Here is a 26,620-nt window from a genome sequence, read left to right on the forward strand (position 1 = left end):
ATTCCGGTTTGTCAAGCGTAACGGATCTATTGTTCCCACGCCCAGTGCGAGAGCATAACCAGAAATTTGATCAGCATCGTTTACTCTGTAGTGTGGATTAACTTGTTTGGTTATGTTGCTCAATATCACCGCTTGAAATTGTGCTCCAGTTAACGATGGGATCATTTCGTTTGTGGATTAAATACCCTTAAGCTCAACAAAGCTATAGATTAGCAAGGATGCCAAGTTCTTTTAATCAAGCAATCGTTTTCTTCGTCAACGGAAAAAAGGTTTGGAAAGTTTTTACTGTCATTTGTACATCATGACGAATAATTAGATGCAGATTATTAGTAAACTCAATTGGCTGTTGTTGAAAAACGAATGATTTCAAGAATGCTGAGGCTGTCCATTTCTTCGTTCGTGTTTAAAACCGAGTCGACCTACGATGGAGAGGGAGGAGATTGATTAATGATCATGTTTACACCAATTCGCGCTTCGTTATAAAGAATGCAAATCTGACAGTCATGGAATTATCTAATAAAGGTAAATCATGAGATACAATGAATATATGAAGTTCATTTATTTTGAACTGCAATAATAGCGCTATCTACTGCGAGGATCGTGCATCCTGTTTCTCCTTTGTCATTACTGCAACTTATTCCACTGACATTCTGGTTCTGAACTCCTTGATCCACTTCCTTAGTCCATGGACAAAATCTCTCGCTCATTTTCTGTTACGACAACGAGAAACAATGCAGCTGAACCCTTCTTGATATATCACGTGCTTTTCTGGAACAGAAATCGTATGATGCAAAATCGGTCATAATCGACTTTTTTTTACGTGTTATTGTGGGATCCCTAGTTGAACTCTCTAAAAATATCATTTTACTTTCTGCTCATGATGATGATATCTGGACTCGGACTGTGTACGTCGGGCTGTGACTGTGTTGTTTTCCAGGACAGAAAATTAAACTGCCCAACCCCTGTCTGCCTTCCCGAAGAAACCTTCACCGGAGAATTTTTAGTGCAGGTATCTTCAAATCAGCTTTGTCCGATCGAATCCGTCATTTTTTAGCATGCAAATCAACTAGGTCGTTCAATCCACTTGAAACATGTAAATATTATGAGTTCACTGGCCGTTATGTCTACTGATCGACTTAAATTATGGGGTGCTGTGTGTTGTTATGCTGTTTGCGACATCAAAATATGTCTTCTTCTCTTTTTAAGGTTGTGGAGCAAAACGCACAGCCAGAAATGTCGTTGTTGCAGTATCTTCGAAATCATTGTATCCTTTGATTGCGAAACGTTTGTTGCGTTATACAATTCTTCCTTGTTTCGTCACTCGCCGTGACGTTTATTAATATTCATGATTCTTACCATTCAAACTTCAGAGAGATTCATATATCTGAAATGCGGTTATAGAAACGTATTTGTCTACGATCCTCGCAGTAAAGAGCACGATTTAAGCAATAGTGAAAATCAGAAATAGTGCTCTTTACTGCAAGGATCATGCACAAATACGTTTCTATAGCCGGAGTTCAGATATATGAATTTCATATATTCGTTGTGTTTGATTTATCATCTTACGGGTTTATCACGTCTTTAAAACGAGTTAAATTGCAGGTATATGACAAGAACTCCCATTGGCCTTAACATCTCATCAGTGGGTTTAAAAGGAACTAAACTTGGATGCAGCGAGGGTGGCTGCGGTGCTTGTACAGTCATGATCTCTAGATACGACCATGAAATGAAAAAGATCAAGTATCCTTTATGAAATAACAAGAGTTTGAAACTAATGAAAGATGACTGTTTGTTTGTTATATTGGGGGATTCATCAGAAATGTTACAGTTTCAACATCCTATTTCCCCTCTTAAGAATACTTCTCTAACTTGACAACAACAACAACACATGGAACTAATTGCTCACTAGCATCCAAAGACTCCAAAGACCAACCCGGGATTTGGTGGTCGTGCAAAGTTTCACTCAGTTGGTTGTCATTTCAGCCGAGAAAATGTAACTTGAGGTTTGAAAAGAAATTCATTTATTTTTTCGATGGGGTATTTCTACCACCATTCTTACAAATATATTTTTTCTTAAATTATAAATTGCACTTATGGGGAAATCTTCACTGTGCACTATTTAAAAGACGTTATTTCTGGCAGCAAGGATGTGTAAGAATTTATATTACCGGAAATTTTGAATGCCAATCCTTGGAGATCCTAGCGCTCCTTAGCCCTCGATTCCTATGCTGGAAACATAGTCCTCTCCGCTGACCAACCCTTACCACCAAATTAAAAAAAATACTATTTCAGCGCTGTAGAACTACTAGGTAGATAAATTGTTTTTTAGATAGTCAAACTTTAACATTAAAAATACATTCCTCTGCAAATGGCTGTTTGATGCCATTGTGTGCAGTTGATGGAATGGCTGTAACCACAGTGGAAGGTATCGGAAGCACCAAAACTGTCTTGCATCCTGTACAGGTAAAGACAGGTGTAGCTGGCGTAGCCAGTTCGGCAGGTCTCTTTGTTAACAATTGAAAGATTTGAAATAGATTTTGTCAAATTCTGATGAGATCTGAACATGCTCAACAACAACCATAATTTGGATGGGCCAAAAAAAAAAGAAATTTAATTTCCTTCAGATTGTTCAATCGAATTCTGGATTTCCATGTACTTTCTCGCGAACACCACAGCTGAGTTCTCTCATAGTTTGACTTGGTGCAACTGAAATTTAGAACTTTCAAGTTTGGAATTGTTTGCTTTCTTTTTTTACCCTAGGAACGGATCGCAAATTCTCATGGATCGCAGTGTGGATTTTGTACTCCAGGGATTGTTATGTCCATGTACACACTATTGAGGAACAACCCTTTGCCATCGTGTAAAGAAATGGAGAGTGCATTTGAAGGTAAAAGCTTTAGTATTCTGTATTGTTCATCACGCAGAATTTGGAGTCTCTTGGGCGAGCGAAAGGCACGAAGGAATAAGTTATAGGCTGGTTTTGAAAATCAGACAGAATAAATCGAAAAAGGAAAAATGACCTTTTGAGATTAGTTTGCGCATTTTGTTTTTCCAGCCCGGCTTTAGTGGGTGGATAGATCTCACATAGGAGACAAGTCGAAGTCAAGCAGCGCATAGAACAATAAAAATAATCCCGGGTTGCATTAGATTAACTTTCTGGCTCTGAGATTAGCTTGGAAAAATAGCACAGCCCCCTCAACCAATCAGCTGCGGCAAAAGTCCAGCCCCAATCGTGGATTGGTTATTCGCCTTTTTTCGCGTCGTGTCTCATTGAATTCTTGTGGGATCCTTGCAATATCTGCGTTGTCCTAATTGGTTGTTGTGACAATTTACTCTCTGTTCTCACTACACACCATCCAAACGGCTTCATTAGATTGTTTTTAATCGGATGTCTGTGAGGTGAGTCCAAGAAAAGAAAATTATCCTCTCAAGCTATCTTTGCATTCTGCACCGCTCTTGTGAGAGGTTTTCCAGGGAGATGTGTCACATATTTACACTATGAGGGAAAACTTTAATTCTGATTGAAACAAAGTTGCTATTATTCTTACTCAAATTTGTATCTGCAGGTAACTTATGTCGTTGCACTGGCTACAGACCAATTTTGGAGGGTTTTAAAACGTTCACAAAGGTCAGCGCTGGTTAGCCCGTTTCACTCTTAAGATCTCAAAAAGAATTCTCCTCACTGTTTGCCATTCAATCATTTGTCAATTCTGAGAATTTGGTGTTAAATCTAAAGCCTGGTTCACATATAATCGCAGGCGATCGCACGATCGCTGAAACCACTCAACCGAAGATCGCGAATCGCATGTTCACCTATGATCGCAGCCGATCGCAGCGATCTATGACAACCGAGTCCACGATTTACCCTTCAGCCTCCCGGTTAGCTCAATGGATAGAGCGCTGGACTGATGTGAAGGAGGTCGAGGGTACGAGCCCCGGCCGGACCAACACTCAAGGTCTTAAAATAATTGAGAACTGGAATATGCTGCCTTTCTATAATATCAAGAAATGGTTTAGATATTCTAGTCTTCTCGGATAGGGACGAATAAATGGAGGTCCCGTCTCCTGCAGGGTTAGGGGTAGGAGACGTTTTTTTTTCCACGCACGAGATTACTGTGTGATGGATGTCCTCCCCTGGGGTGGGATGGGTCGGTTGTTGTCTTGCGTTTCATACATGAGCCTCTGGCTCGGGCAATATGGGTAACCATGTCCCACGTAAAGACATTAAACTTTGATTGCTATTACTATTACTATTACTATACAATGTAACTCCAGTCAACCAACATCGACGAAGAGGACACTGAACTTTTATTAGGTGTTAACATTCTGCTTCTGTTGTCTTTGCTTAAACGGAGAATCGCTGACAGATCAAAGAAGAAACGGCGCTTCTTGGTGCGGAAAGTCTTAAGACAGAGAGAATTCTTTGCTAAAGCGATTGAACAAACAATCGTATTTTCTAATTTCTTCCATAAACTGCTCTGTGTCAATTTCACATTCCATCTTGTCAAAACACGCACGTGTAAAAGTTGATAAACAACTGGTTGTCTTGGTATCATGCAGCTTGCATAGCGTTATGGGACATATTCCAATCGCATGATCGCAAAACTTTGTTCACATATGATCGCACTCGATCGCAGACGATCGCAGGCGATCGCAACCGATCGCGCGAATAGAACATGGTTCTATTCCTGCGATCGTGATCGCACTCGATTGCACGCGATCGCAGAGCAGTTCACACCTATAATCGCAGACGATCGCTGGCGATCGAGTGCGATCGCCTGCTATCGTCTGCGAACATATGTGAACCAGGCTTAACAATACCCCCGTTATTTATGTTTTTCTGTATTTTTATCACTTGTCTGCGAAAGATCATACTTCTTGTTGACTGGCAGTAAAGTAAAGGAGTCAATACTTTACTTTACTTGAACTTTTCTCGCTGGTTATTGGTATCGCCATCAAATTTTTACGACAGTTTATTAGCGCCAGGGAACTTGTCTGCTACGACTAAATAATTTTTTTGATCCATTCCTGTCCAGATGGTCCGGGTCCATACATTATCAATCATTGGCGAACAGAAACTCAGTTCATATAGAAACCTGAACCTTCACTGATCTAGATCTTTTCTGTTGCAGGAATGTTGCGGCAAAGGTAGAAACGGATGTTGCCTTGACATTACTTCAAATGTGATCAGTGTTGATCAAACGGAAGAAAAGGTTGTTAATGTAAGTTCGGTTTAAATTGTGTTGTTTCCTGCAGCTCCAAGGTATTAAATTTACGGAATTAAAATCGAAGGAAAGGAAACGCAACATTTTATCCTCCAAATGAACATCGCGAATGTCTTATTCAAAACCTCTTCTTTACCAATATAACAAAAACAACATGTTCTTAGAGATAGAGATGAAGGATGGCGCAAAATTTAATTAAGTGTTTAAATGTATTCAGGATTGTGTTTGTTTTACTTCGCTCAGTGATTGGCCCAGAAAACTTGACCCACTCCCACAACCAATCAAATGGTACGCTAAAACCAAGCGCGATTTGGCCAACCGCGTTTTCCCGCGCTTACTCTCTCAACCAATCAAATACTAAGCTAAAACCGAGCGCGATTTGGCCAACCGCGTTTTCCCGCGCTCCATACATTTATTTGTTTTGCTTTGAAATTGCGTCGATGGGCTCTTTAAAATATTTAACTTTTTTCTAATCAGCCGTTGTTATTTACTCTAGGTTTGGTTTTACGACACTCCATTGAAAAGTTTTCCAATGGATTTGTTGATAAACGATTCATTGCAAATTTTTTTCGGGTTCCCGAGAAACAACCATTGGAGTTTATCTAGAGATGATTCTTGCAGGCGAATTAACTCTGTGCCCTTATATTACATCTCAGGAGTCTAGCAGTGGACTTTTTAAACCTGGGGAGTTTACACCATATGACCCAACGCAGGACGCAATCTTTCCGCCAGAGCTGATGGTAAGCTAACCTGAAGAGCGGGCACAATTTGATTTCATTGCGTGGTTCAGGCGAACGCGCACAAAACACACGCGAGTATACACTCCTCCATTCGCGCGTGATTCGCGTTTTGAGTCTTCCTCGCGTTTGCCACAACTCCCTTAAAAACGCTAACAGTGAAGCCTTTTTTCAGGCTAGTTGTAAGCTTGAGATGGTATTTTCTTTAATTATCATTATCTTTTTCTAATTGAAGCGCTCGAAAAGCCAAACAGTCTATAGTTTTCCTTCCGCAAACAATGTGTCATTCTACCGTATCTTTGTTGTTTTTTTATTTTATAAGCTTCCAGACGCTAACAAGCCAAGACTTTTACACATTAGAGGAGACCTTGTTACTTGGATCAGACCAACAACTTTGGAAGAATTATTGGAACTTAAAGCGAAATATCCGCAAGCTAAACTTGTGATTGGTAATACGGAAATAGGTGAGAAAAAGTAACAACTTGCTTGGGCCTACGAACTGAAAACGCTGGCACTGTTCAAATATCCTTTTTACAGCGCTAGGATAAAGGTTAGAAAGTGTAAGGAAAAATAATTCATAGCCTAGGAGGTTCGAAAACGCCAGTTGCAACACTAAGATCTGAAAAATGGCGCAGGGAATTCTTAGTTGAAACTGATCGAAATGCAAGCTGGTTGAAGCGGGTGAATGACAGACAAAGAAATTAGTTTCGTAAATTTGAAATTTAAAGACATTTCGAGTATTATTTACTCTAGGTCTATGTCGCAACACTGCAAGTCTTTTACCGCAAGTTTTTCCAACCTTTCCCAGTTTCATATGTCCCGGAATCTTTCAGGCATAATATTTTCGCTCCATTCTTTCGCTGATCCTCTTTTTGAGCAACCTAACTGGAGACGGTTAGATACTCAGCGAAAAATACAAGGGGCCACCACGGTCTATAAATCTATACATGGTCTTGCGCCCGACTATCTTGGTTCTGTTTTCACTAAATATGATCCTCCTTATAATCTAAGGAACTCTGAAAACAAACTAGCTGTTCAATTGCCCCGCACCAATTTCCTGCAAAATAGCTTTAGTTATAACGGTGCGGTTATCTGGAACAGCTTGTCCCCTGAATTGCGGCAAGCAAGTCGCTTCAACCTTTTCGAAATGGTTGTCGCGATTTCTTCGACTGAATCGACAAAACGCACACCTCATCTATGTAAAGCAGAATTTCTTTATTTTTTCTATTTCACTTTTAAATTTTAGATCATGTTTATATAGATTAAAGTAGAATGTAATTGTAATAATAGACTGTAATAATATTATTACTTTATCTGATAGATTTACCGTGTCTAAATAAAAATAAAATTCAAGTTCAAGTTCAAGTTTATTTTCTGGTCGCGTATTTCTAGATATCTAAACTATTTCATTTTCACAGGAATTGAGATGAAATTCAAAAATCAGAATTATCCAATACTAATTGCTCCTACTCACATCCCGGAGTTGAATGCTGTAGAACATACTGCAGAGGGCATCAGGTTTGGTGCTTCTGTGACACTGTCAACCTTGGAGGAAGTTCTTAGTGAGGCTAGTCAATCCATGCCAGGTACTAAAGCAACACTTAAATTTAGGCCCCATCCACTTAAAGGTAAAGTTCTGCAGTAGGAACGAATTATTTATCAACTTATCAAGATGATCTCAGAGAGAAATAAGTGTTGACATAAATGGGAAAAAAGTTGTCATTGTGAGGAGACATGCTTGCATAAATGCACTCGGGTCTCGTCACCAGAAATCGGGGACATTCCGAGCCCCGTTTCGAAATGTCGGCGGTATATCGTATTACAGACAATTCAATATGGCGGCGGTGGAAGTGAAGTGAACACGTAACTTACTATTTTCGTAAAACCCCACGAGAGAAAGGCCTGGTACCTTTCTATCCCAGAAAGCCATAGGAGACCTCAAAACAAGGAAAATGGCGGCCAAATTGTGCAGTTACTGGGACTTGTATCTTTCGTGTTCTTCCTTCCTAAAATTAGGGTATTTAAAAATGGCGTATTTGGCTTTTGAGCTCGGTGAAAATACGAAGAGTTTCCCGGCTCGAGGAAAATTTGTGGGGCCAACATATTCGAACGTTTACGAGCGATTTACAGTTGAGCAAACTTCTGCAGAATGCATATCGAACTACGCAGTTGCGAATCTTCACAAGGTTGTCCCCACGACTAAAGAAATGTAAGACCTATTTGAAGCAGATTTTAAAAGTTTTTATTACACAACTCGGGAAGTCAGGGGGCCAATAAGTAAAATCAACCGATCAAAATGCTCTATTGCCGGTCAATATTCTCTCGGTATTGGACCGGGCACTGTCCCGAGTGGTCCCGAATGATACCGCACTTGTGTCCCTTTGAACTTCAGTCGTGTAATAAATCTGTTATTAACCAAGCTTGCTCGGGACCGTACTGGAAGAATATCGGCTCTCGGTATTTTTTGTACGGACCGAGCGCAGCGAGGTCCGTACTGTCAAGACCTCGGGCCGATATTCTCCCAGTACGGCCCTCGCGCTTGCTTAATAAGATATATGTATGGGAAAATGGAGTCAGAATTATGAGTTTACTCGTACACCTTGGAAAAAGGTAGGCTTGAATTCGAGTATTTCTTTTTCGTAGCGATGGACGCTTTAACCGATGCAGGCTGCATTTCCAAGTACGCAGCGAAGGAATATCCCATTTTTAGACAGCTATTTAAAAATAAAAAAAACTTTTCCCATACATTTTCTCATACTGTTTCGGCGCCATTTTGCTTGTAACACGAGAACTGCCTCCGCCATATTGTCCCAAATTTCTGGCAATGTTATAAACCTTTGTTTGCACGACTGCAAGGATCGTTTTCTATATTGCTTATATGAGGTGATGAAATTATTATTCGAATGGACTTGTGTTCTGTGTAATACGCCCTTCCCCTCCCCCCACCCCCCCACTCAACGCTGTAGTATTGAGGCTATAAAAAAATCCATAATAAACCAAATTGTTCTTTACGTTCATACGTGAGATACATCCTGCGCACTGCTAGGATCGCAATATCTTCATCATTTATTTTCTGCTCTATAGAATACAAGACCAGATGGTTTACAGCAATACTTCACATGCTCAAGTGGTTTGCTGGTCATCAGATAAGAAATGTTGGGGTAAAGTATGATGACACTTTCGCACCTCGTAATTAGACGTCGTTTGAGTGAACTGCAATACAAGTTGACGGGTTCCTTAAACAGTCCGTGGACGAGAAAATTGCATAGTTTTTAGATTCTTTAACTTGATAATGCGTTGACCAGAACCTAGAATTGGAACATTAATTGTTTAGCACAAGTAAGCCACTCAGAGCAGGCCTCCAAATGCTGCTAAACCTCGCCCTTAGACCCCAAGCGGACGCTCAAGTAGCACGGAAGGTATCGTCTACAACACTAGTCTCACTTCTACAACTGTTTAGTCTTTTTATTTTATGTGTCAGGCTATTGGTGGAAATATTATGACCGCTAGTCCGATATCAGACCTAAATCCAGTACTAATGGCGGCAAGATGTACTTTGACATTGGCCAATGCGGGAGGTATCGGTAATCTTAGACCTGTCCTTATTCGCCGAAGGCGAGGTGAATATCGTCGAATAATCCCCGAGACGAAGTCGAGGGGATTATTCGACAATATTCACCAAACCTGAGGCGAAAAATTGTTTTAGTAAGATTTCAGAGCTGAACAACAGAGAAATTTCTAAATTCATAACATTTTAGTAACATTTATTAACATTTTATTTTAACATTTTATATAAACCGCCTGGAGCGATTTATATAGCGTCATATAAGGAACCGCTCGAGCAATCAGATTGCTGGAAACTCTTTGCTCAGCTCTGAAATTATACTAAATCCCTTTATTTATCTATCTGTTCATTCATTTATTCTTAAACTAACATGATTCGCTTTTATTTATTTAAATTTTACAGGGAAAACGAGGTCGGTCAAATTGGATGAGAATTTCTTCACTGGATACAGAAAAACCATTTTAGGTATTAACGAGGTTTTGGTCAACGTTCTGATTCCATTTTCACAGGAGGTAATGAACTTCTATCAGTAATATCTATATATTCCGAAGGTTTCTAATGTATAGGGAGCAACAGCTGTTGCTCCTGCGCATTCTGTCAGTACTGGTTAGAACAGTCCAAGGAAAAAGATTATACATTAGTAACCAGTTATTCATGAGGGGGGGGGGGTGGAAGATTTTGGGGGGTGACGTGGCTTTCAGGGGGGACGGAGGGGGGATCAGTCGCAAAAAAAGTATAAAGAGGGACTATAGAAAATTGACTCCCAATTAACGGTTAATGAGGGGAAGAGAGGGTCACAAGAATTGGCTAGAATACTATAGAACCTTATGGAGGAATTAGGCAAATTTTATTGTGCGCAACCAAAATCCTCCAACCTACCCCACCCCCCTCCGACGCTAAATAACGATCCATTCCTTATAAAAAGAAACTTATATGTTTTTCTCTTGTTGAAAATAAATAGCGTTTCTTTTTTCACGTCATACAACGCAGCAAAATCTTAATGGCTGTTTCGTTACGTTTCATAGTTCGAACACATATTTGCTTTCAAACAAGCGCGCAGGCGAGAGGACGACATTGCCATAGTTAATACAGCTCTAAGAGTGCGACTTGAAAAGCAAACAAACTCAAGTTCATGGCAAATCAAGGATTGCTGTTTCACTTTCGGAGGAATGGCTCCCACGACAGTAATGGCCTTGAAAACCATGAAGAGCTTAACTGGCAGGTAGGGACTGGCCGGGTTTAGCAGGCAGGGAGTACATAGAGCCAATCAGGATGCTGATTATAAATTGTAAATTCGATGATGGGGTTGTTCACTCACTAATAAGAAAACCTCCGCATATTATTATTTATGTCCAGAACTTGGAAAGAGAACATAGTACAAGAAGCTTGTAAGCTGTTAGCAGAAGATCTGCCTCTTGCACCCGGAGCACCCGGTGGCCAGGTGGAGTACAGGAGATCGCTCGCCTCAAGCTTCTTCTTCAAGTTCTATCTGATTGTCTCTCAACAGCTTAGTCATAAAGAGGTCAGCCCTAAGGATTCGTATTATTAACCTTGAATAATCTGAGTTCTTTATCGCTTATGCTCATCACTGATTCATTATTCAAGTGCTATAGTAAAGTGTCTTAGATTGTTTTTTAGTATAATTCAGAGCTAAGGAAAGAGTTTCCAGCAATCTGATTGGTCCAGCGGTTCCTTACATGACGCTATATAAACCGCTCCAAGCGGTTTAGATAAAATACTAAAATAAAATGTTAATAAATGTTACTAAAATGTTATGATTTTAGAAATTTCTCTGTTTTTCAGCTCTGAAATCATACTAAAACAACTATTCGCCTCAGGTTGGGTGAATATTGTCGATTATAGCCCACCCATTAATTTTGGCGCGATTTTACTGGTTACTTTACGTCACGTGGTGCAAAATCACAGGACAGTTATCACGCAACAAACCCTGTCCGCGTCGATATTTGCCCTCCGATTTTTTCTGTGAAAAAGAAACATGGTCAACTCAAGAGTTTCAACTTTTCCATTCTCCTATTTACATGGAAGGAAACCAAACTCGTTTTTTTTTGCTTGCTTGCGTCAATCACGCGCATTCGCCATCAGATCACGACTGCCTTTTCACTGTGTTTACGCGCAGTTTAATTGCGATGTGAAAATTAATGGGAGGGTTATAAAATAAATAAACCCCGTTCTGGCTTGCTGGTATGTCGGCTGATAATGTCATTGGCTGAGAGATTGTCCTCAAAATTTCATATTTGCCCTCGAAGCTTCGCTTCTCGGCCAAATATTCATTTTTCGGACAATCTCTCAGCCGCTGACATTATCAGTCGACATACCAGCCGCCCGAAGGGGTTTATTTACTAAATAATCCCCGAGATTCGACGATATTCACCTCGCCTTCGGCGAATAATTGTTAAATAGTAATATGTTCACTCAAAATATTGTGCACCTTTATGTTTTAATTGAAAATTCAGCACACCTTGGATGATTCTGTACCCGAACGCCATGAGACTGGAAGAAATTTTTTTCATAGAGAAGATAGTCGGAGCATACAGACTTTCCAGGTAAACAAAGGCGTTTAATTCAATTCTTGTAACATACTCCTAGATCTATATTTTAAGATAGTCTTACCCTCTGTTTCTTATGCGCTGCCAATATGGGGAAGTTTTACTAACAAGGATGGGTTCCTTGCTCTGGAATCTCTACACAGTAGAGCTGCCAAGTTAACATACGGCCTGACGCGAGATATGCCCACCACAGAAGTACTTAAGACTGCCAAATGGGATTCCTTACACTTTATGTATAAAGTCAAGTTGGCAACATTAGCTTATAAGATTTTACATGACTGTACCCCTCCCTCTATGGGTCATAATTTAACTAAGAAGACTTCTGTTTCCTTACTCGGAACTGGTCAGCTCAGACGACCACCACAAACCGTATAATATTATCCAAACTTTAATGATTATTCGATCTAAGAGAAATACATTTGTAATTCGTAATCAGATAACGTAAATTTAGTCTTAATCTCATGGCAAAATTCAAGAAAACATGACTGGAAACTTACTTCTGTGGCGGGTCGTAAAAACAGGTTTCTCACTTCAGGTTAGCAGATTCGGGTAAGTGAACAGATACAAAAATCGACTTCTCTCTCTTACTGATTCTTCTGAAAAACTAGTTTAAATCACGACAAGCTAACACTTTAAATCATTGTGAGGAATTAATGTCAATCACGAGTTGTGTTAATTAAATTATATCTGTCATCAAAGGCAACGCCTATTTACTAAACGAAACAACTTCCTCTATCCATCTTTTACGTACTATGAACACGGTAATAGTGCCACGCTTTAACACTTATTTTATGAAAAATTCAATAGCATTTAGAGCTTCTATTGTGTGGAATCTCCTCACCCTGGATCTCGCAAAGACATCCAATGTCAAGGACTATATAAGAAAGGCCTCTAAATCCGATAAATTACGCAACTTAGACTTTCAGGCGGAATCTCCGCAAAAAATGCCTCACAATAATGATAATGATTTTTTATATTATTAAGACGATTTAATAACTTTTTAATAATTTTTTTAATAATTTTTTTAATAATTTTTTATTTTAATATAATTTTATCCTAGGTTTTAGTTTAAATGCACGACCCCATAAGCGGCAACGCTTTAATCACCATCGTGCTGAAATAAAAGTTGTTGTTGTCGTTGTTGTTGTGAGTGCAGTTGCAGTTTCCACAATCACCCATCTGAGTACGAGCCTCTTCCACTTACTTAGCATAGGCTATTTACTCCTATCTGTTTTTTGTTGATTCAGGAGGTGCCCGATGATCAATTCGAGGAGGATATGGTTGGCAGGCCTGTGCCTCACTTGGCAGCTGCCAAACATGCCACAGGAGAGGCAATTTACTGCGATGACATTCCCAAATATGCAGGTATAGTTATATCAACCTTGTGATCATATAAGATAAACTTGGTATCCCTGTACCTCGATCAGTATTCGTAGCGCATTGTCAACAGGCTATAGAACACAGTATACTGAGTTTTCAATTCCACTGAGCAGAATGACTGAACATTTATAAACACTAGGAAACGATCGTTGATAATGCCTTAGTGATTTTTTTTCTTTTTACTTTTCTTTATCAACCTTTTAAAAATTAATTTAACGTATCTATGGGTGGAATTTACTTCAGTCAGGGGCTACTTCAACAATGTTAGTAACTTTTGCGGTGTGAAAGATTCACAAAATACGATCTTTCCTTTTTACCAAAAACTTTCGGCATAGCCTTGATTCTACCATTTTTCGGTTAATTTAGAAGTGCGTCATCGAACGTTTCCGAGTAAGAAAGTATGTCATCTGTTTTGATGTGCTGCTTTTTCGCCTTTTCACAGGAGAACTGTACTTGGGCATTGTTTGGAGTACTCATGCACATGCCAATATTGTGTAAGTATTTCAGAATTTCTTCCTAGTTGCACACTGTCACGTCCGTTGACAGCATCTTTTTGAGTCTACATGAAATTAAATTTCGTTAAGCATGAGAAATAAACAAAGCGATATTAGGCAACCCTGAGTAAGTAGGATTTTAAAGTAGAATTATCTCACACTTGCGTTTACCGGCAAGGGGGTAGGGGGTAGGGGATTACCAGGTTGTACTATTATGGTTTGTTATAGATCGCTTTTTTTTCATGACAAAGTTGGAGGTTGCATGTCAAAAGGACCCCCCTCTTTACTTCCTTCAAGATCAATGTCGTACCTGAGCAACTGAACACCTGCCCCTCCCCCCCGTTAGGTTCAATGTTGGGTTAGGAGAGGGGTAGGTGCACAGTTGTTCAGATACCGGCCAGTGGCGGATTCAGACCTTGAGCTAAGGGGGGAAGGAAGCGTTTCTGTTTATGTGTGTTCACCTGCCGGCTTTCCTTGCCTCTGCGTTTATTTTTTACCCAGAATAAGGTGGGGGCGTGTCCCTCCCCTCGATCCCCCACTGCTGACATTGATCTATATTCTTTTTTAGTTCTGTGGACCCAGGAGAGGCGTTAAGTCTCCCAGGGGTGAAAGGGTACATCAGCGCAGAAGACGTCCCTGGAGATAACGTGACCGGATATGCTGCAGATGACGAGGAGATTTTTGCAACAGAGAAGGCGTGTATCTTGCTAATGATTTGAAACGTAAAATGGAATATAAATATTCAATGATGTATGGTTGTGTGTCTCAGGTGTCTTGCGTCGGTCAAGTCATAGGGGCAATAGCTGCTGAAACTCAGGCCCAGGCCCAAAGAGCAGCTAAGATGGTGAAAGTAACATACGAAGACTTGCCAAAAATACTGACCATTGAGGTGGGCGCTAACTTCAACATTGCTGGGAAGTTGTATTTCTATTTTTTTATTTTTTATTTTTGTATTTTATATTTTTGTGTTCAATTTCCAAATTAGTTGAACTGCTGAGACAACGTTCCTGAAGCCCAAAAAAAAAAAAAAAAAAAAAATTAAACTTTACGCTTCCCGGTTTTGAATTGAACTTTGAGGTGCTAATTACTGCCGTTATTATACATTGTAATCACCATCTGTCTTCTCATTGGCTAAAACGCCTACAGTTAATTCTGGGAAACAGCGCAACCTACAGATTATTCACTAGTCTCGACCTTGATTACTCCGGATGTCACAAGAACCTCATCCAATAATTGTTTATTATTTCTGTATCTATTTTTGGTGATGTTTTACTTGTGGAAGCGTTTGAAATTACTTTTGGAATTAGCCATCTTAGAAACAGGTTCATGTTAACGTAAAGTGATGAATCTCGACTTGAATCACTATCTGATCACAGCAGCATCACAAGCAAGCGCGGTTTGAAGCGTGACCACAACTGTCATTACTCTTCTTTCATATATTATCACTCTTATCACACCTTCCTGGAGATGTGTTTATTTGATTTGATATTTGACAACATTGAGATCCCAGAGTGACTCTACCAGGACTTCTCTATTTCCTTCGTCTGGGCGATCACAATGGACTAAGTACTAATATGACCACTTCCAGGTCATATCATCGCAAAACTAACAAGCCCTTCGCGCGCTAATACTTAAAATAAGTCATTAATCATTGACTCGATGTTGTACAGGAAGCTATAGCCGCAGATTCATTCTACGATTGCCAGCTGAGCGTTGAGAAAGGAGATCTGGAAACTGGATTTGCTGAATCTCAACATCTGTTAGAGGGAGAGATGAGATTTGGAGGACAGGTGTGTTATTTGAGAGTTTAGGATTTAGACTTAAACTAAGACTTCAAAGCCTAAGATGCGTCTAACTATACCCAACCTCTTCAGAGACAGATGATTTTTTCCTAGGAACACTTCTATCTCGAGACACAAGTTACGATCGCTGTTCCAAAGGGAGAAGATGGCGAGATGGAACTATTTGTTTCTACTCAAAATCCTACATTGACACAGGTATGTTAAAGGGAAACTCACTCTTTCTAAATCTCTCCTGTACATCAATTTGCACAAGTCTGGCAATAAAATTCATATGGGAAAAATAGCTGAGCATGTTGATGTATTATCAAATAGCTAGTTGGTTCCAGATGACACTCTCTGTGAAATGAGTCTAGTATGTTTCTACAGCGCCTGGCATAGATCATCCCTGAGGAAATCACATGACATTTCTATTCTAAACCTGGGATTCTATACCTATAAATATCTATGTAACTTTTTGCTCTTTTTGTATTTATAGAAACTTGCTGCAAGAGCTCTCGGAGTTCCGCATAACAGGGTTGTTGTACGAACAAAACGACTTGGTAAGTTTCTCTTTTATTCCTGAAATTGCTAAGTCGTTCATAGCGAAATATCTGTCTATCTCCCTATTTGCACCTCGTCAGGAAAAAGGGCTGCTAATTAGTGTGCATATCAAAGAACCTCTTGTTGCAAAGATTACATCACCCCTGACAAAGGCATTCGACAGGAGTGTCGAAACGTTGGGTCTACGAGTTGTAATTTCCCGGTTACATTCATTCATTAAACTAGAGTAGCATCAAACCATGTCTGATCTGTCTATTCGTTGAGAGTTAGTTTTGCGAACAGAAAATTGTTCAATATAGACCCCTAGCTACGAAACGGCCTACCATTTGATTGGCAAGTGCAACAAATAAATAGAAAACGGCCAAATAAAGTTACCTTCGTCTGAAAATCAGGTGAGGTGAGCTGTAATTTAAGCTTTCGCAAATAAGAAGCCTAAACAAAAAAACTAGTTTTTGACGGGATTCGAACCCATGCCTCCCCTCCAGAATACTATTGGCCACCGACGCCAATTGAGGTGCGAAGCAACACTTTGGGAGCAGCGAACGGGACTCTCTGCGACCTCGTTCCCAGGGTCTCTCATCTTCCCGCTCCTCTCGTGCTCACGGGGGCGGGACGATGAGAGACCCTGGGAACGAGGTTAGACTCTCTGAAGTCTGGAGATATTTTTGTGCTTGACGATGCTTTTGCTTCCATAGGCGGTGGCTTTGGTGGCAAAGATTCACGGAATTGTTTCCTGACAAACGCAGTCGCAGTAGCTGCTGCAAGGTAGGTGATTACGAATATAGCCGTTGCTTTTCTTTCCTTGCACACTAGGATTTAAACTGTCGTTTACTCTGCTGGAAGTTAATTGATAAATACCACAATTATTATCGATTCAAAGATTTGAGGAAAGTCACCAAAACCGTTCGTATTTATAATTCGAATATATCAACAAAGTTGAAATGGTAAATTGGCCACCGTTACGATTATAAAAGCTGACGTTTCGAGCGTTAGCCCTTTGTCGGAGCGAATAGTGGAATTGTGGGTTGCGTTTGCTTTTAAAGGCAGAAAAAGGAGCTACGTGATTGGTGGGAACATGGCAACGAGAAAAACTCGAATAAATTAGTGGAATGAAAAGCGTTCGTTGATACCTGTGGGATTTAGACTGCCGGTTTGAAAGATGAGCTTTTGTTCAAGAGTTTTAGGGCTTTCCGTGCTACCTAAGTGTAAGGAAAGACCGCAGATTGCCATATGTTGCTTAGAATGATTAGGTAAATTAAAATGTCTAGCGACTGGTTTCGATGTGTCCTTGTCATTCCTCTCCACGTCGCGAAGGTGTTCTCGGAATCGGTCACCTAGTCTTCTGCATGTTTCGCCGATGTAAATCTTTTTGCAATAAGTGCAAGTTATGCAATAGATTACATTGAATAAAGGCTGATAGTTTCGAAAGAAACTGTTTGGGGCTGCGTCGGTGGGAGTAACGAAATAATTTGGATATATCAACAAAGTTGAAATGGTAAATTGGCCACCGTAACGATTACAAAAGCTGACGTTTCGAGCGTTAGCCCTTCGTCGGAGCGAATAGAGGAATTGTGGGTTGTGTGTGCTTTTAAAGGCAGAAAATGGAGCTACGTTATTGGTGGGAACATGGCAACGAGAAAAACACGAATAAATCAGTGGAATGAAAAGCGTTCGTGATATCTGTGGGATTTAGACTGCCGGTTTGAAAGATGAGCTTTTGTTCAAGAGTTTTAGGGCTTTCCGTGCTACCTAAGTGTAAGGAAAGACCGCAGATTGCCATATGTTGCTTAGAATGATTAGGTAAATTAAAATGTCTAGCGACTGGTTTCGATGTGTCCTTGTCATTCTTTTCCACGTCTCGAAGGTGTTCTCGGAATTGGTCACCTAGACTTCTGCCTGTTTCGCCGATGTATATCTTTTTGCAATAAGTGCAAGTTATGCAATAGATTGCATTGGCGGAGGTGCACGTGAAGTGATCGGTGATCTTAATGGATCGTTTAGGTCCCGATATTTTATCAGTGTTGTGAATGAAAGGACACGTTTTGCATCGTGCACGGGCGCATTTAAAAGTGCCTGGTTGGTCATTAGTCTGAAAAGAACTTCTGACCAAAAAATTGCTGATGTTTTTGTCGCGTTTGAATGAAACGAGCGGAGGCTGCGAAAAGATAGTGCTTGTCTCTGGATCGTTTTGAAGTAATTTAAAGTTTTTAAGAATGATGGATTTAACTGAGTGGTTGTGAGGGTAAAACGTGAGAGTGAATGGAATGCGGTCGGAATCTTCCTTATGCGACGTTTGTAGTGCTGAATGTCGATCAATAAGTTGGGCGCGGTGGTAACCCGCTTGAACGACAGAATCAGGGTAACCACGTTTATTGAAAAACTGGCACATTGACTCTGATTTGTGGTGGAAATCAGAGTCATCACTACATAAACGACGGAGTCTTAGAAACTGAGAAAAAGGAATGGAATTCTTAACGTGGGATGAATGCGAAGACGAATACAACAAGTAATTATGCGAGTCTGTAGGTTTGTAATACACACTAGTGCATAAAGCGTTGCCTTCAATTGAAACTTTGATGTCTAAAAAGGAAAAAGAATTGTCAGAAATTTCCCAGGTATATTTCAGAGCCGGGTGAAAAGAATTGACTGCGGTTATGAGTTGAGTCAGCTCCCCTCTCTGGTAGAAGAGGTGGCGCCGATACAGTCGTCGATGTAGCGATCGTAGAGTTCAGGTTTGGAGCCGTTGTATTGGCTGAAAAATTGGTGTTCGACAAAACCTACAAAAAGAATGGACTTGCTAGGTCCCATTTTGGTACCCATGGCTACACCATTGGTTTGTTTGAAAAAGTTGTCCCCGAATGAAAAACAATTGAGTGTGAGCACTAGTTCGGCTAAGCGTAGTAGTGTTTCAGATTTAGGTTCCTTAACAGTACGTTGATCAAAATACGTTCGTATTTATGCTAAATATATATATTTTTAAACTCTGACGGGGTAAACTCGAGAAAGAGTGTCTAAGAATTTATCCTAGTTTGAGGAAGAGCCCTTAATTTATTTTTATCTTTTTTTAAAGAACCGGTAGACCTGTAAGGTGCATGCTTGATCGAGATGAAGACATGAAGAGCACTGGAATGCGGCATCCTTTCTTAGCAAAGTACAAGGTAGCTATTATAAAAATATGTGTGTTAGATTGCATAGGTAAAAACTTTCTTGCAAAGACGCATGAATATAGGTGCTAGCAAATCGTTTCAACAGTTCGTTCCCATTTCCCATACATTTATACCCTACAATAGACCATTGTCAAGAAGAATATGTTTTGAGCATGAATTATTTTTAACTAATTTTCGACTGAAAAAGGAGAATTTAAAGCTTGCTCGAATATTTTATATTGCCCTTTTCCTGTCACGGTTTTAGGTGGGTTTTACATTCGATGGAAAGATAAAGGCGTATGACATCAATTTGTACAGCAATGCTGGAAACACGTTGGATGTTTCTAATAAGGTAGAACTTTTTTTTTTGGACTCTACAACGTAAAGATAGGTGGGCACACAGTTTATTTAACGACTTTTTTATCATTTTAAGACTTGTTTTTACTTTGCCTACTATTCAAATCCACTTTGCCAGGTGATGGAAAGATCCATGTTCCATATGGCAAACTGTTACCTCATTCCAAACATTCGTGGAGTTGGCCGCCTGTGTAAAACAAACATCGCATCAGCCACAGGGTTCAGGGGATTTGGTGTTCCACAGGTAAGTTATTGCAAAACAAAACAAACTTTAAAATGTCTTGAGGTAGACCTAGTAATCTGAGCGACCATTTGAAGCAGTTTTCAACCAAGTGTCGAAAGTGATCCGAGACTACATTAGTTTTGATTGGTCTAGAAAACTCGCGCCACTCTTTAAACCAATCAAATGCAAAACTAAAAAAACCGTCACGACTTGGTCAGCCGCGTTTTGCCGCGCTTTTGGCAGTTTGGTTGTTTTTACTTTGATTTCTCATTGGATCTAAAAAAGGTTTTTTCCTTTTTTCTGATTGGCTGTTGTGATTACATTAGTTTTGGTTTTACGACAGTTTACATTAGTTTTGGTTTTGCGCCCAAAGGCGCTCTATTCTCCTTAAAATTTATTGAATATGGTTCAAGATTGGTAAAGTCCCGTTATACAAACTGCAAACGTCAAGAGACATCAATCGCCACTGACGTCGCTTTTTTAATTCAGTTACCCACCGACAAAAAAAAATGTAAATAAATTATTTTTGGAGTACATTAATAAACAGTTCTGATGGCTAACGATTTAATTTGCAGAGTATGTTATTTTGTGAGTCATTGATCTCCGACATTGCCTCCATCTGTGGCATTTCGCAAAGACAGGTTGGTTGTGTCACGGTATTCTAACGTTCTTACATCTGGCCCCGGTTGTTCTAGTGTTGGATAGCGCTATCCACGGGATAAAACTCTATCCCGTGGATAACGATATACGTTTTGTTATCACTCACTCGCCGGATAGTGATTTATCCTTTGGATAGCGTTATCCGTCCTTTATACGACTGGGTCAAGAAGGCTACTTAGACTAATCGTACACTCGAATAAAGAACGAAAAAGTGAGAAACTGTCTGATCAGGATTTATTGTTTTGTGGAATTTCTCACCTACCTCAATCCCCATTTTTCGGTCAAACAGATAGATAACGATTTAGCGATTTTGATGTAATAAGTTTCATTTTAACTTGCTGATGAACTGATTTAAGAAAAGAAATGATCTTTACTTGAGACAATTAAAGACCTACCGATTGGAAGCAAAAGAACTTATCAATATAACGATATACGACTTGTCAGAACCAACAAAGACTAAAACGTTTTGCTTTCCGTGAGGCTCACATGTTCAGTTTTGATCAAATCTTGAATACTTCGGGGATGTGAGAAAATCACAAAATGACAACGAACCAACTTTCGTTTCACAAACAGGTGCGGGAGCTAAATTTTTACGCAGAAGGAGATCTAACTCACGTTAACCAAAAACTCACGAATTGCCAGCTTCAGCGAGTTTGGAATGAACTGGTAGAGAAATGCGAATACGAGAAACGTAGAAAGCTTGTCCATTCCTTTAACAGGTAACGTCTGAAATTAGTTTTCATCACCCATCATTTCTTCACTCATCATATTCTTTTCATTCCTAAAAATCAAAACTAGTTATTTCCTTTTTAAACAAAATTTTTCTACTTAAAGGGAAAATCGATGGAGGAAACGTGGAATTTCGCCGATACCCACTATGCTTGGCATAGGAGTTACTTTACGCGCCAAAAATCAGGTTTGGAATCTGTATAAAAAGCTTTTAAAACTTTTCCTGAGTTTATTGCCTTGTATCAACAGTATGACATTTTTTTTTCCTTTTCAGGCTGGAGCTCTGGTGCATGTTTATACAGATGGATCAGTTCTTTTAACTCATGGCGGAACAGAAATGGGCCAAGGACTGCACACAAAAATGGTGCAGGTGAGATGTTTGTCAGCCTGGTGAGCTGTTCCTGCAAACATTTTTGGCTTGTGCTTTTTTTCAAGCCGTAGAGAAAGACTGATTTAAATGGTTTAGGCGTTGACTTAGTAAATGGTCGACAACGATGTTCAAGCGCGAACAATATCGAATGGCTGAGAGATCGCGCCCATTGTCTTAAACAAATTATTCTTACGCTGCGGTTCTCAGCCTCTTTATGAGGCCCTTCATGAAACACTCCACTGGAGGACTGGTGACGAGTAAAAAGCGTGAGCGTCCTTTCTTGTGGAAAGCAATCATCTCCCGCTTCCTTTGGAAACTTATTGTTGTGTTGCTTTTTTTTTTTTTTTTTTTGCAAAAATAAGCTATTGTAGAAGGCAGCCGCAGCCTTAATCTTAGGGAAGTACTTTCTACCCACTCTTCAAAGTTAGTCTCTTACACGTTTAAAAAAACATTGATTAACCTTTCTTATGATGTATTCAATACTTTAAATTTATTTCAAAACTACTACCGTCACTGGTTAGTGAATCATATCGTATTCGGCGGGAGGGCTGGGATAGAGTGCGCAGAGTGCTTATGACGTCAAGTCGTTGAAACGACGAGTACAGTGACAACTATACAAGATATAACGTCATGAGCTCGAGTTACAACTTGCCTTGGTTATTTTTTTGTAGGTAGCGGCCAGATGTTTAAGTATTCCTGTATCCAAGATCATAATAAGTGAAACAAGCACAAACACAGTTCCTAATTCTACCCAGACAGCAGGTTCTGCCTCCTCTGATCTCAACGGCATGGCAGTTAAAGTAAGAGTATAGCTAATATCTTTTTCGCGCGAGAGCGCCTTTTTTTATTAGATTTGTACATTTATAATCAAAACTAAAGAACTCGAAATGGCCAAAAACAGCAGAAATGAATAGCTCAAGGAACTGATGAAAACTCAAAGTAACGACAAGCACGCTGCTTGGAGTGAAGGAAAACGCGAGCAATGGAGTCACATTTTCTTTTTCTCGGTTTCGTCAGCTGAGAGAGTAGCATGAATTTCCTGGACCAAATTTGAGCGTAGTTAAGCAAAACCAATCGTGAACGGAATCCCGCCTCCCGGCTCAAGACTCATTCAACAATTTTCTCAATTGTGCATTATGCATCTAGCTTTTCTTTTTCTAGTCTTCTTCCCGCCGTAAACGCACAGTCTTTGTACAACTCTCCAGAAACTTTCGACAAGGAGAGTGTAAGGTTGAGGGTGGGGGAGAATGGAATGCGGCAGACGCACTCAAGAGGTCCATGGTTTTCCCGCCAAAGAAAGGGTCTTACAACTTATCGACAAGCGGAAAAAAATTAATAAATACTATGAAGGACAAAGCATCAATACGCTTACTGATATTGTTTGCAGAATGCTTGCGACAAAATACTGAACAGACTTAAGCCATATCAGATGGAGGATCCCAAGGGAAAGTGGGAGGACTGGGTAAAAGCGGCCTACTTTGACCGCGTGAACCTCTCTGCAAATGGATTTTACAAGTAAGGATAATGATTACAGTCTGAGTTATTTCAATTATAATTTCCCCATTGTGCTTCCTCCATCCATAAATTTTTGTTGGGGACCAGTCCCTTTCGCCTTTTCCTTTCACCTCCGCCCTACCCCTCCCACTTAAGACTTTTTTATCCTGCTTTTTTTCGTAAAAAGCGCATTTCTATTTCAACTAAAGGACGATTTTCAAGTCAAGCCGATTCAGTGCAAGTTTGTGCTATTGTTGATTCGAAGTCATTTTTTAATCTTATACAGAGTGCCTGACCTTAATTACGATTGGAACACTAATTCGGGACGTTTGTACAATTATTACGCGTATGGCGCAGCCTGTTCTGAAGTGGAAATCGATTGTCTGACAGGAGATCATCAAGTAAGTGACGTCTCCTCGCATCGCTATCGGAAGTTTTAACAAACTATGTAATATAATGTAACCAAGCACCTCATACGCGAACGTGTACCCAGATCTTTTACCCAATTTGGTGGCCTTAGAATATCTGGGTAGCGGACAAGGTCGTAACTTAAAAGTTAAAAGGGACGCCAAATTCCACACTTCGTATAATCAAACATGTTTCAATCCTCTAGAGTACAAACTAAACGTACCTGTCAAAAAACGATATAAATTGTTTTTGTTCTATCACAATTTTTGTGCTAAAAAGAAATGCGCAAGTTATATTTTCAAAAGTTTTTTTTTACGGGTGAATTTGTGTGAGCAGGTTCTTCGCACAGACATTGTGATGGATGTTGGTACCAGTCTTAACCCGGCTATCGACATCGGCCAGGTCAGTAACCATATCACATCATTCTTTGCTTTGAATGTTGTTTCTATAAATATATTTCATATGAACATGCTTTTCCCCCCCGTGATAAATGTTTTTGTTATGATCTCAGATCGAAGGCGCTTTTGTTCAAGGACTCGGCATGCTTACATTAGAGGAAGTGCGATGCTCTCAGAATGGCGCCTTATGGACGACAGGGCCTGGGACGTACAAGATTCCTGGATTCGCAGACATACCAGTGGAGTTCAATGTCCATCTTCTTCGGAAAGCTCCAAACGATAAAGCCATCTATTCTTCAAAGGTATTTTACGCACCACGAGACTCTATTTTATGGGTACTCTATATTTTGATGAATGATTGATGGTGAGTGGCTTACTGACTCACTCATAAGGCTGACTCACTGACTTATTGACTAACAGACTTGTTTACTGACTGATTATCTGTCTGTCTGCCTGACTGACCGTCTGATTGACCATGCAACCAACCGGCTGACTGACCAATAAACGAGCGCTTCACAAACTGACTGATTTACATCATTTGATTGTTCATGCCCTTCGCTCAATTTTTTTATTTGTTTGCTTGTTTGTCTTGTCACTGAATCTGTCGAACAGATGCAAGATTATTGTAACTGGAAGAAATCACATATTAAGCCAAATTATTAACCAATAGAGTCTCTTATTTAATTTTAGGGCGTTGGAGAACCCTCTTTGTTTCTTGCTGCTTCTGTATTCTTCGCCATTAAAGAGGCCATCACCGACGCCAGGTGAGGCCAATGTTCCACATTTTGTTTACCACAGTGAACCGAAGCCTAACGTTTATAAATGTGTAAGAGTTCTGAGTGCCTAGGCTGAGACAGGTATTTTGATAAATGACGGCCTTTTCGTGGCAATATCGTCTAAAAAATTTGACGATCAATCCTCATGGCTCTAGGTTCAATAATCACACGGAAATTGGTTGACCGTTAGGACATAAGTTGCGCGCGCAAGTACGATGACGTCCTGGCCGAGGTACAGATGAAGATAAAGGAAAAATTAATTTCGTTTCTTTTTTTTCCTTTTAAGACGTGAATCGGGTATCGAAGGGATCTTCAGACTGGACAGTCCTGCCACCAGTGAGCGAATCAGAATGGCTTGTGTTGACCAGTTTACACAACAGGTGATAAAGACACGACTGCATGCATGTTTTCTTCACCCGATTCGCCTTTAATCTACCGCTTATAAGCGAATCTAATTATACCAAATTACCGCATACATGCTGATAAAGTAGGACCGATTTACCTACCGAGATTAGATTACCGAGAACAAAACAGGCCAAAACAAAACAAAACAAAGGAAAACAAAACAAAGGAAATGATTTCAGAATGTTTTTCTGTTCTTCAGTAATCTTCACGCGTGGAATTTTATCCATGATCTCTTTTTACCAGATGTAAAAGCGATGAATTTTCCTCTTTCGCTTGAACCTTGCCACATGTCAAGTCCGACTGCGATACCGAAGACATTCTGAAATCATTTCCTTTGTTTTGTTTTGTTTTGGCCTTTGTTTTGTTCTCGGTAGGTAAATAGGTCCTACTTTATCAGCATGTATGCGGTAATTTGGTATAATTAGATTCGCTTATAAGCGGTAGATTAAAGGCGAATCGGGTGTTTTCTTCTCTTGCGTTGGGCGTGGTGACCACACAAGCACTGCATATTGTTATTCATGGTTTCATTTCTCTGTTTAATTTTCTCAGTTTACCACCGTTGCGGATCCTAGCGTGAAAGACTTTAATGTTTACCCATGAAGAAACCAAAGTTCAAAGGCTGAAGCTGTGACAGAAAGAGAGAATCGATATTTGGGGTTGATCTCTTAATAAAAACCTGGACTAGTCTTTGTAGAAGCCGTTTTTGAAGCTTGGTAAAGAAAAATAACGGCACTTGTAAGGCGATTTAATTCCAGGCATTAAATGTAAACCGAAATTGAGTAAAATTCAGGTTTAATTTGGACAGGATATGAAGAAATTTTGGGTTTCATTTCATTGAGCCTCTGATTGTTCTCATCGTGAGTTTTTCGCGCCTTGCGTACTTCGCTTACATTTCGCATCGACTTCTGATTGATTATTTACGGTTTACGTCTTGATTTGATTGGCTACTGAAATATCATGGGGCGTTCGTTTACGGACATGGTTGAAAAAATCTTTGCATTATCACCTAAGATGATCACAAAAAACATTTTGATCGCAACAACAAACTTGACATTATTTAATCATAATGAAATTCTTTGCAAATTTTTTTATATTTGGCTATATTTTCAAAAGTTTCAAAAAATTTTTCAGAAATGTCCTATAAGCATCTCTGCCTGCAGCTTTTTTATATTATCTTCAAAATCAATAAGAAAAGCTTTGTCCCCAGTATACTCGTCCTGGCCTAATACTCAGTCACTAAAAAATGTTTTATTAAATTTTTTTTATTTTTGTCATAAACTTTGTCAGTACATCAATCAATGAATTAGGGGGAAGGGGTGAAATTCATCGTACACTGGTGAAAAA

At 39.8% G+C, this 26,620-nt stretch overlaps 1 protein-coding gene across 4 annotated transcripts; it reads left to right on the forward strand.

The window, feature by feature from the left end:
* Positions 1 to 74: 74 nt before the first annotated feature.
* LOC111323187 (xanthine dehydrogenase/oxidase-like) lies at positions 75 to 26,554 on the forward strand. 4 transcript variants are annotated; one of them, XM_088725915.1, is made up of 39 exons: positions 75 to 269; positions 1,207 to 1,264; positions 1,644 to 1,742; positions 2,357 to 2,463; positions 2,761 to 2,887; positions 3,567 to 3,628; positions 5,133 to 5,222; positions 5,882 to 5,965; positions 6,285 to 6,426; positions 7,381 to 7,548; positions 9,047 to 9,123; positions 9,444 to 9,540; positions 9,930 to 10,039; positions 10,553 to 10,749; positions 10,884 to 11,049; positions 12,002 to 12,091; positions 13,342 to 13,459; positions 13,917 to 13,968; positions 14,537 to 14,663; positions 14,738 to 14,857; positions 15,639 to 15,758; positions 15,864 to 15,965; positions 16,246 to 16,309; positions 17,006 to 17,075; positions 19,381 to 19,468; positions 19,722 to 19,808; positions 19,932 to 20,057; positions 20,612 to 20,677; positions 21,270 to 21,415; positions 21,531 to 21,612; positions 21,700 to 21,795; positions 22,467 to 22,595; positions 23,183 to 23,310; positions 23,576 to 23,690; positions 24,034 to 24,099; positions 24,209 to 24,397; positions 24,786 to 24,859; positions 25,158 to 25,251; positions 25,826 to 26,554. In XM_088725915.1, exons 1-39 carry the CDS (start codon positions 219 to 221, stop codon positions 25,874 to 25,876), a joined length of 4,035 nt encoding a protein of 1,344 aa, XP_088582041.1. In that variant the 5' UTR covers positions 75 to 218; the 3' UTR covers positions 25,877 to 26,554. The 4 variants fall into 4 exon arrangements, with proteins under 4 accessions (XP_088582041.1, XP_088582039.1, XP_088582038.1 ...); XM_088725913.1 differs by lacking the exons at positions 75 to 269; positions 1,207 to 1,264; positions 1,644 to 1,742 and having other exon boundaries at positions 2,336 to 2,463; positions 9,444 to 9,546; XM_088725912.1 differs by lacking the exons at positions 75 to 269; positions 1,207 to 1,264; positions 1,644 to 1,742 and having other exon boundaries at positions 2,336 to 2,463; positions 23,555 to 23,690.
* Positions 26,555 to 26,620: the final 66 nt, after the last annotated feature.

The sequence above is a fragment of the Stylophora pistillata genome, chromosome 6 (assembly GCF_964205215.1).
Source record: "Stylophora pistillata chromosome 6, jaStyPist1.2, whole genome shotgun sequence".
Classification (NCBI taxonomy): domain Eukaryota; kingdom Metazoa; phylum Cnidaria; class Anthozoa; order Scleractinia; family Pocilloporidae; genus Stylophora; species Stylophora pistillata.